This window comes from Lycorma delicatula, chromosome 1 (genome assembly GCF_047948215.1).
Source record: "Lycorma delicatula isolate Av1 chromosome 1, ASM4794821v1, whole genome shotgun sequence".
In the NCBI taxonomy this organism is placed as follows: domain Eukaryota; kingdom Metazoa; phylum Arthropoda; class Insecta; order Hemiptera; family Fulgoridae; genus Lycorma; species Lycorma delicatula.
The window spans coordinates 137,571,485-137,586,837 of record NC_134455.1 but is presented as its reverse complement, the minus strand read 5'-3'; the positions used below and the strand labels follow the sequence as shown (position 1 = coordinate 137,586,837).

Below are 15,353 nucleotides of genomic sequence, written 5' to 3'. Positions count from 1 at the left end.
TACACGCCAGTGGACTTCTTAAAAGTCTATAAATGTGTAAATTTAAAGCTGTGATAAAGAAACTCTAAGGGTTTTATAAATATACTCTATACTTACTCTAAGGGTCTATAATATACTCTAAGTTTTATAAATATAAGGAAAGCATGTGGCACGTATAGTGACGGGAGGTAACAGATTGCTGTTATGACGCTGGGTGGACCCTGATTGGTTACGTCCTACGGGACTGCTTATAGGGGGGGAGTAAACTGCCACAGCATCCTGGGACGTCTGATATGCTGCTTAACGGCGCTTGTGGTCGTCCGGGGGGTGCTAAAATACATAAATAAGCAGGACAGGTAGAAGGAGATAATGGTATTGTAAAGACAATTATTTTACATTTATGTTCTGTGTGATATTTTACCAAATTTCTAAGTTTGGGGTCCTTTACACCCCATAAGTGTTGTTTGTTTATTTTTTTGTGTCTAAATATTTTGTGTACTTCGTGTTTTTTAAATAAAAATGTAAGGGCCCTTTACACCCTTACATATGACGACCCTGATGGTGATACTAATCTCTTTTTAAGAATGTGTCGAGGGCTAATGATCTTAGCAGTCGATGCCCGTAAAAACAAAGAAAAAAATAATAGTAAATTTTCTAAATTTTAGAGAGCAGATAAAATCATTTCATGGCTTAATAACAATGAGCTGTTTTCCAATAAATATATTATTGTGTATAATAAATCCTTTTGTAGGAATGTCTGGATTTTGAGTCATGGTGGCCATACAATGAGTAAAGTGCACAACTCATAAATTCCTTAAAATTAAATATTTTTTTATATATTTTGTATAAAACCTTGACATATTTTTTAGCAAGCTGCTGTTAATTTTCAACTGAATTTCTTCTTTTTTTTTATAAAAAATCAATTCTACTTTTAATGGTTAATTTGTACAATTGAACTCACTCATATAGTGAGATAAATAAATTCTACTATTATCATTAACTAATTGCATATGTCACTTACATGGTTAGATGTTATACTGTCATCTGTCTTCAGAGATGACAGAAATGAAGTGTCATTTTCCACTTCAAATTCAAGACTTAATGGTGCAACATCATCTATCAATGATTCCTCTGTTACCTGAAGTAATGAAAAAAGATTAAAAACACTACTCTACAACTAGAAAACAATGCAAGTTTATTTATCTATTTTTTGACAAGCTCTAAACTTGCATGCAAATATGAAATGGAAATTTTTTGGCGTACAAAATGTGCCATGTCTAACAGGATTTGAACCCATGAGCTTTTGATGAAAGACTGGGACACTAAAATATTTCTTTAATAATAATTTAATAGAAATCAAAGAATCACAACAGACACTGCCGTGAGACGCACTGTCTCACGGCATTCTTATGATCTTATGAACAGATCATAAGAACGTCTGACGAGGTTAGATTAAGGAATAATTTTTGAAATATACAGCAGATCCTTCATTAGCAATTTAAGGCAGTGATTAATTAATTGTTGCTATAGCATAAAGTTAATTTTATTAACCGAAAACATTACAACTGTATTTCATGAAAACATTTTCCACATTTCTATTATTTTATAAGGTGTTAGCTTTGATACACAAATCAGTCTTGATCAGAACTATTATGGATATTACTTAACAAGAAGTGGTTGTTTATTTATATTTAATATCTTCATGTGTTTACCTTAACATCATTTTATATCTGCGTGGACTTAATCACAACTATCTTTTAATTATTATAGTGTATTTTGTGAAGCTGCACTGATCAAGTTTTCACCACAGGTTTACTTTGATCCATCAAGGGAAATGTTGGGACTGTAAAAAAGTTTGTAAAAATAAACTTTTCAAAATTTGTTGCTTATGAAGCAACTACTAGATTTAATAATAGCTACATGGGTAGGTACCTCTAGGGAAAATGTAGTAACTTAAACCCTGAAAACAAACTTGTTAATGCTATGAGGTAATTGGATCAAAGGTGAATCAATAAGGCTGAAAAATATCAGAGAAACTGAAAAGAAAATTACGACATAAAAAATACACTTGGAGGAAAAGACAAATCTGAAGATAAAAAAATCTTTACATGATACTACATTCAAAAAAAAGGTAGTATGGGTTTTTTAAGTCTTATAATTTTTTTTTTAACTTCCTGACTGATGTTTTTCAACATTTTTGTACCTTTTTCTCAGGATTCGTGAAAGATATCCCTTTGATTTTTTTCTATTATATATAAAACTCTAACATAAGAAATAATATAAAAAAGCATAAGATTAAATTTTTTTTAATTTTAATTACGTGAAAATTATTTATGGCATACTAAAACATTTCAGCACAGACACAATCTTTATGATAATCATAATTTTATTTCCAACTGTTCAGAAATATATTCCATCAAACTATATTGTTTAGTTTTTAATAGAAAATAATGTGGTATATGTTTAATATGGTAAAGAATAATACAGAAACGCAGCCCAATTAAGGAAATAAATTAAATTTTTGATGCAGTATATAATTTCATAAAAATGTTAATTTCCTGCTACAATTAGTACAACGTAAAATAATTCCCCAATATTCCCAAGAATTCAGTATGGGAATGCTACTAAAGGGAGCCTGAGGTATTCTTTGAGTGGGATTGTTTGATGTTATATGAGATGTTACATAATCTCTTTTCAAGTCTATACACTTAGCCCAACAAGCTCAAGTTTTTCTATTTTCTTTTTACAGTATATTCATGTTACGTTCCACTTCTAGCCGTCAAGTGCTGCTATCTAGTGAGTACTAGAGTTTCCCGGGGAGCTAGGAACATATAATCGTTACCATATAAGAACATACATGGATACCGCAAGGAGCGGTCATGATGATATAAGTGATCTTCATTCATTCGATGTTAGAATCACGACCAGAGCGGTCGTCACATTTCATTTCAGTTTGGATGGACGCTAAGATTAATTATATTCTTGATAATGTTCAAGTATAATTATATATAAAGAGAAATGAAATGCAACAATTCATCAAAGGCAACAAGGAGTTGTTTTATTTCATCATCAACATCATCTACAGTACATAATTGCTCTAAAATCTACCAGTTTATCATTCTTCAAAACTGGGAGTGTTTGGGCAATAATTTCATGTAAATCTCTTTTCAAGTGATCTCTTCGTACTTGTAAAAATGTAATAGTCCAGCAAGTAGACTTAGCACTTAATCCAGAAGGATCCATAAGAATTTCAAGCATAATTCAAACTATCATACTATAATATCGATTTTTCAATATTCTCTTAAATTATAACCTCAACAGGCCATCTGGAGCATTCCATGTTTGTGCTCTGAAAATAACCAAACTGCTTGCAAACTGTTCATCAACAGAACTTTTCTTTATTTTTTTTGAGTACGAAAAACACTTTCGCATTATCATCACCAGGAATAAAACAAAATAAAAGGAAAATAGATAATTAAAACTACATTAAGAAACTAAAAAAATTAAACAAACAAAAATGTACAACTAATATCACAAAACATTGCTAAACTAATATCAGCTAAAATATCATATTATAACAAAAAAAAAAAGCTAAAAGCATATTAAAAAACTAAAATATTAAAAATAAAAATTAAAACTTACAACAATAAAAATAAAATATCACAAAAAACTTACAACTAAAATCACAGTCAGAATAATAATAATATAAATAAATTTAAAATGAAACACAAAAATAAAAACAAACTAACAAATAAAATTCAAAAAAGTCCAAGATACTATCCAAGATAGTGTAAAAGAGGAGAGGAGAGGAGTGTAAGAGCCCCTTCTCGGATAACAGAAACATTAAAGAAAAACTAAAAAAACTAGTAAAAATAATATTAAATTTCATATAATAAAACTGATCTGGTGGAGAAATAACAACACCCAGTTTAAAACTTCCTTGTCATTGCCTAGGATTTGACAAATATTTCTGGGCAATTAAAATTTTTCATGTAAGACTGTTGTTACGTACTGTACATCGTGGTTGGTCCTTATGCCTTTGGAAATGAGGATTTGCAAAGGCTGCTTTGTAAAGTAAGATGCTAGAAACAGGTCCTGTCTATCCCAAAGTGATGGTTCATCGCAGTCAACAAGTGTGCTAACAACAGGGCTTGATCTAAAGGCACCTGTAGCAAAAGGAAAGCATGATGTACAGCACCCAGCATTTTAAGCACGGTATGATGCATTGAAGAGTAGGCGACCAAACATAAACTAAATGGGAATGAACTAAGGAATAATAAAAATGCAACATAAATGACCGATTGGCTCCCCAATTGGTGTTGCTAATATGTAGCATATCTAGAAGTTTGGAACATTTTGTTTCTAATTGTTTGACGTGTTTGACCCACATAAGACAGCTATCAAAAACTATACCTAAAAATTTAAGATCAGGAGAGAGCAATTCGCTCAACGTTGAGGAAGACTTGCAGAATAAAAAGGTCCCACAGGCAAGGAAAAATTACACTTTTTGTTTTCTCAAGTGAAAAGATGAAGCCTTGGACCAAGTTTGAAGGTGAGATATAGTATTCTGTAGTGGTCTCTCTGTTGTGGCTGTTCAACGTGACATAACTTAAATAGCAAAATCATCAACAAATAATGAACATGAAACAGCTGGCTGGACACATTTAGTAATACTGTTGATGACTATAGCAAACAAGATAACACACTTCCTTGAGACACTTCATTCTCCAAGGTGACGCTATCCAATAAAAAAATCTCCCACACACACACACACAGGCAGAAAGTTCGGTCAATTAAGAAACCCCCTAATAAAAGCAAGCTTATTGCCCTTAACTCTCCATTCTTTAAAGGTGCTTAGAATACCACATCACCAGGCCATATCATACACTTTCCTGATATCAAAGAAAATAGCAACGAAGCGCTGGCAGAGTAGGAAAGCATTTTCAATAGCTGTTTCCAGAAGCACTAAATGGTCAATGGAAGATTGTCCTTGACGAAAACCACACTGTTCTGGAGATAAAAGGCCATGTCTCTCAAAGTCCCATGTAAATCTGTGGTTCACCAATTTCTCCTTCACTCTGCATAAAGCGCTTGTCAAGGAGATAGGGCGGTAGCTTGAGGGGCATGCTTTGTCATTACCAGGTTTAAGTATTGGTATGACAATGGCTTCTGACCAGACCAAAGGGAAGATTTATAAGAATAAACCATTATAAATACACAACAGGTGTTGTAGCACGGAATTAGGAAGGTGTGAGAGCATATTGAGACGCATTTTGTCAAGTCCAGGGGAGGTTTCATGTGAGTTTTTAAGCGCATATGACAACTCGTTAAATGAAAATGGAGCGTTTAATTTATCAACCGAATCACCAATGTTTTATGATAACTCTCCCACCTGTAACTTGTACCTCTGAAATTTATTACTATATGATGAGGTGAGAAACACCAAACAGAAACAATCTGCCAAGTTAATTGCCACTACAGAAGGTGATGTAAGGAGTTCTCCTTCATGAATGAGTCCGAGAATAGATTGTTTCGGTGATCTGCAAATTGCACGGATCTTTTTCCACACAGTAGACGTGGGGTATGCTTGAGATAGTGTCCACGTATTTCCTCCTTAACTTCCTCCTATCATCTAAGAATACCCGACATACTGCTTTAGCCTTACAATACAAATCTAGATGTTCATTTGGAGGCCTGTGGTTAAATTTGTGCAGTGCCTCATATAAAAACACCACTCATATATTCTACACAGAGGTGTTTATCATTATCTCCTTTTTTTATTCTTCTTCAGCATTTTGGGTTGTATGTGTGTAGGTCAAATTTAAATGACCTATATAAAGCAAGTGCATTTTATGTACGATCTAGAGGGGACGACTACCAGTGGCTTGATCCAAGGACTTTTGTTTCCCTTTGTTAATTGTATTAATCTAATAAACTGAAGCTGCAATTGGATAAAACCAGGGCTCCTATCCCATCTCAAGCACAAAACAGAAATATGTCTGACTTCATATGACGTAGTATAACCTTAGAAAAAAGGTAAAGATGTAAGCATAAGGGTTCTTATTATCCAAATTATTAAGGTTAGTATTATCAAGGTTGAGTATATAAAAAAAATATATATAGTTTAATTAAAAATTATTAAAATCCTTTTATTCTTTCCAACAAGGAAGTAAAAACCAAGTTTTATTTAACCAAGTTAAATTTTCAGAAGAAATAGTTCTAAAATTTAATCCCAGTTATGTTTGATGTGACCCATCATGAAGTCAGTTTTTTTTAAGCCTCTAGATCACCATTAGGTATTGCTTCAGAGGATTAGATGAAATGGCAATTTTGCAGCACATAAAAATACCATGCCTGACTGGGATTCAAACCCGGGATCTCCGGATGAAGAGACCTCTTGCCACGGAGACCGGTCAGTTTTTAGTATTCAAATCTGTTTTAATAGTTTTTCCCAATTAAACAGTTACCTCTAAATATATTCAAATGTTGAAAAAACTGCAACAAATAATCTTGCAGTCATAATACATGGTACTCATTTCATAATGTAATATAGTTATGAATTTATTATGCTGAGAAACTGCTTATGAAATTTACTTCAACGAGGTTTGAACATGACAGAACACTTAATAAGAAATTTATTTTAGATTATTAAAAAAAATTATTAAAAGATTACACTTAGGAACAAAGTTAAACTTTTTTTTTGGCTTTGAAAGAAATGTAAAAATTGATACGCATCTAGGCCACTATTCTAATTGGTTAAAATATAGTGGTTTTTTTCCTTTTATGTTTGGAACTTAGAACTTCCCTTTTTATTGTGTGACAATTACCTGTGAGCTTTCTTGTACTCTACTGAGGTTTTGCACAATACTTTAAAATCTCCTCAACGCTGACTTTTCAATTTGTCTTAACAGTTCTTCAAATATTCCATGTCTAATCAAAGTTCTTATTTCGAGAACCAGAAATATTCCTTCACTGATTTTAGCAACACTAACATGAGGAAAGTTTTCTTTCAAATAATGAAATCCAGCACCTAAACAAAGTTTTTGAAAAGCCCTACTTTTACATAGAGTGGAAATAGCAGAATCATTTCTGAGTCAACTAGTGAATGCACAAAATTTTTTTGTCCAGGCATAATTATTCATATTTCACACTCTAGCCATTCCTTCCTGACAAAATTTAATGTAGGCAAGCTGTAATGTACCAGATAATAGTGGAATAATTTTTAAATTACAACATAAGTCCAATCATACTTTTACTGAATTTTTTCTAATACAACTTTCTTATTGTCACATATTTCTTTCATGTTAGACACTTAAGTTAAAGTAAATTTGTTGCCACTATACAAAAGGAACAGTCTTTAAACTATTCAAAGGATCAATGAACAGTCTCCGTTCTGTAGAGTTACATTCATGATGATGTACAGCCATATGACAGCACAAATATTGTTACAATAGACTATTTTTTTCAGAATATAAATCTTGAAACTATTCCTGTGATTATGAAAGAAACACACAGTGTAAGTAAAAATTCCAATCTTTAAACCTTAAATTCCAAAAGCACACTTTTTTCTTTGACTACTTCAAATTCTGATCAAGATCATTTAATTCACCTTGAGTTATCAGATGACATTTACGAGAAGAGAATTCTGCTTCAGAAGTAGTATAATCTTCCTTCTTATGTCAAGGATACCTTATATTCAAATTCATCTTCTAAAGTTATGTGTTGAAAGATGCGGTATAGGTAAATCCTCATCATGAAGCACTGGCCTTATAGCAGAAGGTAAATTTGGGTAATGCACTATGTGTTTGTTTTTACAATATATTTCTTTTATCTTTTTAATACAGAAATATTAGTCTGATGAATGAATGGTCTTGTGGTTTATGCCACACCATCAATATTAAAAAACCCTTGCAGATTACTGCTTGTCCAGTCTGTCCGACATTTTACACAGGTTGAACAGTAGATGTAAGGACCTAGTTCTTACATTGATTCAGAACTTTACAGCCAAAATATAGTTCATAATATTTTTAAACTAGTGGAATCAAACTTTGTTTTTTTATAAATGTCAAATCCCCACACATGTACCAGAAATTATTTAGATTTACGTTCTTCCTTTGCATATTTATTCACTTACACACATGGACATAGTAACTGTAAATAACAAAACAGAATGAAACTACAGTGAATGCATATCCAGTGAAAATTAAACAATACCGGTGTGTTATTGTGTGACTTAGAAGACTGCTTTGTTTTGATATGTCAGAACCTACAATAAATTAATCACTATGCTTATATAAGTGCCTTCATGAAGTTATGTTTTGCACCGTACCCTCTGAAATCATTTAAAGTAATATTTTTTTGAAAATAACTTAATCCTAAAAAATATATATATTTTGCAAAAGTAACACTTCAAAAATGTTATCACAAAAAAAACAGTGGACGATGGAAAAATTCTGATTATATTTTTGAATTCGGCATAAAAATTTTAATCAGGAACATAATAAAACAATGTGTCAAATGTTTATTAGTGTTAATAAACAAAACTTACTGTGTAATAAGCTACATGTTGAAAATAAAAATAAGAAAATTTATAATAAAAAAATATATATAGAACACTTACTACGTAAAAATAGTTATGTATATAATATGAAATCACAATATTTTTTCAATAAACTTTAAAGGTAAAAAAGATGTAGTCATTCAACTACTACTTAATCCATTAACAAAATATTTCTTTAATTTCATAGTTTTTACCATGCTTATCTACATGGATTTTTTTACAAATAGACCATAAAATTAAACATGTATGCATGCTAACATTAAAACTTAATACATTTTTTTTTTATTAGTTTATATTACACAGGAATATAATTGCATAATACAGAGAAAGATATTTACAGAATACAATATATATACAGATATATCTTTGATTAATAATCACACAAACAAAATTTTATATGACAAAATTAATGAAAAAAATATATATATTAAAAAACTAATTAAAAATCTTGGAAAATGAAATTAAACGACAAAAATTAGCAAAAAGTATGATAAAAACCTTGGCATATGCGTAACCAGCAATAGATGAAATAAAGAAAAAAACACTAATTTACAGAATGGAGGATCTTTTATGAACTAGGATCATGTTCATGTACAAAGGATGCAAAGAGTCTCTATCTTATTGTGCACAATTCATTCAAAATTTGAGAAAAAGACCAAGGATAAAATTTCCATAAAATCTTGTCAATCTGTTGAGAAAATGCAATCAACATTATTATATTGTATTGTTCACATATAAAGTATACACTTTCAGTAATTATTTAGTTGAGGTGCCTCACCCCAAAATCACAAAAAAACAAATCAAATCGTTGTATAATCTTTTGAAATGTATTTTATGTTAGAAATGAGGTGTCGGAAAAGTAGATATTAATTTGAATATTGATACACTCGATAATGCATTCTACATTGTCCTCTGGACAATGTAGAATTCTTTCTTATTCACCACACTACTTTTATTATTTATAATGTATTTATTACATTACATTGTTGTCTATTATTCTCACACGGCATCTAAGTTTTCTTTATAAAATTTTCTGAGTTTTCTTTATAGAATTTACAGTGTTAAGTTAATAGAATGAACTACAAAGTATGAAAAAAAAGTCTACTGGACCTGAAATGTATATGTAAAAAATTGTGAATTTAAATTTATTGAATTCTCTAAGTTGGTTGATAATGCGAGACAGTTTTTTTACAATCATGGCATTTTGCCGAAACACAATATCCATTGTGTAATAACGAAATACAGCTGAAGATAGACACATTTTCCATTGTAGAAAATGCCTTCGTGTACTTAACAAACATAAGAAATATGAAAGTAAACAGTGTAATGTACTGATTTTGCAATACGCCGATACATGGTTAGCCACCACTAGGTTAGAATTACCTGTTATTTTAAGTTTCTCCATAATATGGTGTGTAATAAAGCCACCTCGGCAAGATATGTTGTATAGTGAACTAAATTTATTGTCTAGTACTGCGGTAGATTGGAGCAATTATTTTTGGGGAATTTGTTTTGAATATTTGTGTACCAATTCGAAAAAGGTTGGAGGAGTAGGCAAAGTTGTAGAAATCGATGAAGCCAAAATCGGTAAATAAAAATATAATGGCGGAAGAATTGTAAATGGAAAATTAGATATTTGGTGGAATACAATGAGACAAAAGAAGTTTTCATAGTTCCAGTAACAACATGTGATAAGGAAACTTTGCTCTGCATTATAAAGGAGTATGTGCACCCAGGTACTACAATTATTAGTGACTGCTAAAAATCTTATGATTGTTTACAAACAGGAGGCTTCCAATACTTAATTGTGAATCATATGTACAATTTTATACATCCGGACACTGGGGCGCATACCATCGAACATCAATGGAGGGAAGTAAGAAGCAATGTGCCGCATTATGGAAATTCCAAACACCATTTCCACAGACATATGGCCGAATTTTTATTTAAAAGGAAGTACTGTGATTATAAAACACAATTTATAGTGAATTATAAGTGAGATACACATTGATTCGGCAAATCACGTGAGATGATTCTGCAGAAGTATTATCGCAATCTGATTCAGATTAACACTCTCTAATTTATTTTCATGTTTATATCTTTAAATATAATGTTTCACTATGATATAAGTATTTTTTTTTTATTTGAATTGTGTTATGTGTTATTTGTATCACTATGTAAATTTTTACTAATTTTCTATTTTCCGACACCCAAAATACATCATTAAATGAATAAATATTAATTTTTGAATGAATTTGATATGTTTTTTCTGATTTTGGGGTGAGGCACCTCAACTAAATAATTACCAAACTTTCAAACAAAAATCATACATTTAAAATCACTTAACAGGGGCAAATAAAAATAGTTTTTACAGTAAGTATCGTTTATAGTGACATCGGATATAGTGATATATCAGATAAAGTGACCAAAAACTTGTCTCTTAGTTGGTTTGGCATGCTGTTAATGCATAAATACAGTATGTATATTGTTTATAATTACATTGGTTGTAGTGACATATCGGTTATTATAACTTTTTTTTCTACTCTAATGCAACATTTTATTGCTTGTAATGACGGACGGAAGTGACTCGTCAGTAACGTAGTACATCTACATTATAGCTACAGAAATATTTTGACGGTTAAAATGAGTCACCTTTTCCTTTTTGCCTGCATATGTATTATAGTTCTTGCTTTTTTTATCTTCTTCCTGCAGATTATTGTAAACTGAAGCAGCCATATTCAGTTATTATTAATCTTTTGCTGTGAACATATCATATCATGTAGGTACAGTATTTTATTTTACATATCCTGTGTAATTCATTTAGTAGTGATTAAATTATGAATTCACGAAAAACATTCACAAGAGGAAAAGCCACACATTAACTGGCGGTTACAGAATGGTGAAACTAATAAGGACGTTGCCCAAGAATTTGGCGAGGGTCAATCAGCAATATTGATGATATGGAAGAACCATGAAAAAACTAAGGAACATTTTCTATGAAATCAAAAAAAATTACGGCCTGGTCAACATAATGATGTAGACCAAGTGCTATTAAAACGGTTTAAATAACAGAGGGCTAGTGATATCCCTATTAACAGCCCTATATTGCAAACTAAGGCAATCAATTTTTCTGAAAAATTTGGTAAACCACTTGAAATAACTTCAGCTTGGATACAATGTTTCTGTCAGTGTCACGATATTGTATCGGGGAGAATAAGTGACGAGGTCACAGCAGCTCCAACCGGTGTGTCAGAAAAGTGGCTAGAAACCATCTGGCCAAAGTTAAAAGAGGGCTGCTACTGGATGAAAAATTCTATAATGCTGATGAATTCTGTCTTTTTTTTAAACTGATGCCAGAAATTTGAGGAAATATGAGGTTATGAGGAAACGTGCTAAACTCCAATGTTTTAAAAATTTGAAATCACTTCCTGTTATGTATGAAGGTAACAAAAAAGCTTGGATGACAAGTAATATCTTTACGTCTTTGTTACAAAAATGGACCGCGAATTAAAGACTGAAAATGGCAAAATACTGCTGCTCATTGACAACTGTCCAGCTCTTTTGCATGTTCAAAATCTTTCATGTGTAAAGTTAGTGTCCTTAACACTGAAAACAACAGCAGTCTTACAGATCAAGGTGTAATCAAGTCTGTAAAAGTCCACTACAAAAAACACCTAATTTTACAAATGATACAGGATTTAGATCAAAAAAAGGAAAACACAAATAACTAATCTGGATGATATAATTATGTTAGAAAGATCATTGAATGAGATTTCTCAGCTGACTGTAAAAAATTGCTTTTGACATGCAGGATTTTTACCACAGGCTGGCAAAGTTACTGACATTGCATGCGAAAAAAATCTTTAGCAGAATGGGGTAATAGTATGCAAAACCAATTGTTGTCAAATGCATTGTTTGAAGATTATCAAGAGGTTGACAAAGATTTAGAAATGCATGAAACTGTAACAGATGATGATGTAGTGGCTTCAGTACTAGCAGAAATAGATGGGAACATAGGTAATGACAATGAAAGTAACGATAGCGACAATGATGAAAAAATCAACCCGCCAAATCTTCCAGAAGTCTTTGCAGAATGAAAACCGTTTACCGGTTTCTCAGTTTTACAGAAATTGCAAATAGAGAAACAAAGAGCATTTGTTTTGTTTTAGAAACGAACCTTCAAAAACTGTATTACAACACAAAATGTTCAAAACAAAGCAAAATAACAGAATTTTTGAAGAAAAAGTAATTTTTACAATTTTTCCCTATCTTCTTTTACTCTACCATATTTTTATTTATTATTGCATATTTTTGTTATTTTGTATTATTTTATTACGGAAATAAATTATTATTATTACGAGGGTTATTTTTTTTCAAGGTCCGATCAGTCACAAAATTAAAACCACAGTGAAAATAAAAACTTTTTTATTTGTAACAAGTACTTACATAGTTACGCTATTTCTCAACATAGTCGCCATTCCGATTTAGACATTTGTCGTAGCGTGGTACCAACTTTCCAATACCCTTGTCATAGAACGGAGCCGCCTGTGTTTTTAGCTACGTTTCTATGCTGGTCTGCAGCTCGATGTCTGTGCCAAAATGTTGTCCTCCTAGCCAGCATTTCATGTGAGCAAAGAGGTGAAAATCAGATAGAGCCAAGTCCGGGCTGTATGGTGGGTGATCAAAAACTTCCCAACGAAAACGCTGCAGGAGCTTCTTCGTTACAGCTGCAGTGTGCAGCCGAGCATTGTCATGGAAAAAGAAAATGATAACATTCCTCTCCCCTTATTCTGAATTGTGAACCGACGATTGCCTCATCCACTTGCTCAACGAGATCATCGGTTGACACTCACTTCCTTCTCTGACCGCCTGCATCATGAACATCTGTACGTCCTGCTTTAAAGTTCCTGCACCATTGTCGCACTTTGCTGTCACTCATTGAAGTTTCACCGTATACATTACTTATTTGTCGATGAATTTCAGCTGCATTACATCCCTCAGCCTGAAGAAATCGAATTACCGCACGCACTTCACACTTGGCAGGAGATGCTATTGTTGTAGACATGTTTACGTGCTAGCTGCATGTTCAGAACTAAACGAAGTGATTGAAGGCCATACTAGAGATGCTGCGCAACACATATGCGCAAAGGTTCATCCGATTTTTGCACGGGTTTTTATTTCGCGACCGATCGAACCTTGAAAAAAAATAACCCTCGTATTTTACTGTATCACAATATCTGTGTAGATGGCATATTAAAGTAGTACCACTAAGCTACCTAAACATTGGTTATTGTAACTGTTAGTTATAATGACCTAAATAAGTTGGTCCTTTGGAGGTCACTATAAACGATATTTACTGTACTTTTATATTTTTATTACAGTGGAATCCAGCTATTAGAATCGTAGATAATATAATCAATTGGTTATTTTTATCATAATCAGTCAGGCCCAAAACAATCTATTTATTTATTAAAACAAATGAGATAAATCCCATGATATAAAATAAAGTTACAAAATAAATGGTCAACATTACAATGTCACATACAATTATTTCATTCATATTTTAATAAACATCTAGATTTAAATTTAATTTGATACAAACTAAAATTATACAAATCAAACCAGTTAGTGTTACTATTACAATTTAATCGATGAACAATTGATCAAAAGTCTTTATTAATATCTACATAAAAGTAATAGTTATTGTTTCTAAGTTTCCGACCAGGAATAAAAAAATCAAAATTTGAAAGCAATTCTGGACAATCAATATGATTATTAATAATTTTATAAGCAAAAATTAAATCACATCTTATAAGCGATGATTGCACTGACAGTATACCTAAAGCAGATGCAATAATAATCTTGGTCCTAATAATGCATTGTGTGACCAGTTTTATAAAAAAAACATATCTAAAGAGAATATAATTCATTTTTTCTAGTTTTTAAAAAGTTCAAGTGTATTAGGTCTCCAGAAGCCCGAGCAGTATAAAAAAATGTGGATAAATAAATACAAAATATAAGTTCTAAACATGGTGATATTTCTAAAATTCTGTGAAAACCTCTTTATAAAATTCAATATTTTATGGGTTTAGAAACAATATAATCAATATGATTTTTAGATGAAAGTTTACAATCAAAATAAACCCCCAACATACTTAATCTCAGTAGCCTGGTTGAGATAGATATCACAGATTCTATAATCACTAACTTCATTATTAGTTATCTGTTTTCCAAAAGTTATAGAGAAACATTTATTAATATTGCATGTTAACCCATTAAGATGATACCACTTTACCATAGAGTCTAAATCCCTTTGTAAAAGAATCTTATCAGTCATATCCTTAATAGCTAATGCCAGTTTAGCATCATCAGCAAAAAGCAAAAGTAGAGAAAAACTCAATAACCGAGTGTAAATCATTGATATAAACCGAGAACACAGGTGATGCAAGATGGGTAACTTGCCCCACATCAGAAGTTACATGAACAGGATTAGATATACAACTGTCAACCTTAACAAACTGAACACGATTCTCTAGAAAAGATGAAATCCATTTAAGTAAGGGATCAGAAATTCCAAATGCATCAAGCCTTCTTAAGAGCAGACCAATGTTCACTCTATCAAAGGCAATAGTTAAGTCAGAGTAAACAGCATATCCACTGTAAATTCGAGTTTTAGGTGATCATTAATGAATCATTAAAGCAAATCAGATTCAAAAGTGTTGATCTGCCAGAAAGGAAATCATGTTGCTGAGGATTAATATATTTATACAAATATAGTATAATAGTATTAAAAAAAAGGCAATCAAATAATTTA

General features: G+C 31.6%; 1 protein-coding gene across 1 annotated transcript in view; it reads right to left on the bottom strand.

Moving 5' to 3' along the window:
- The window catches only part of LOC142317662 (uncharacterized), a 122,646-nt gene that overhangs the window by 11,460 nt on the left and 95,833 nt on the right, over positions 1–15,353 (bottom strand). The window contains exon 10 of the mRNA XM_075354216.1: positions 1,001–1,117. Coding sequence (XP_075210331.1) covers positions 1,001–1,117 — 117 coding nt within the window. The remainder of the gene's footprint in view (positions 1–1,000; positions 1,118–15,353) is intronic.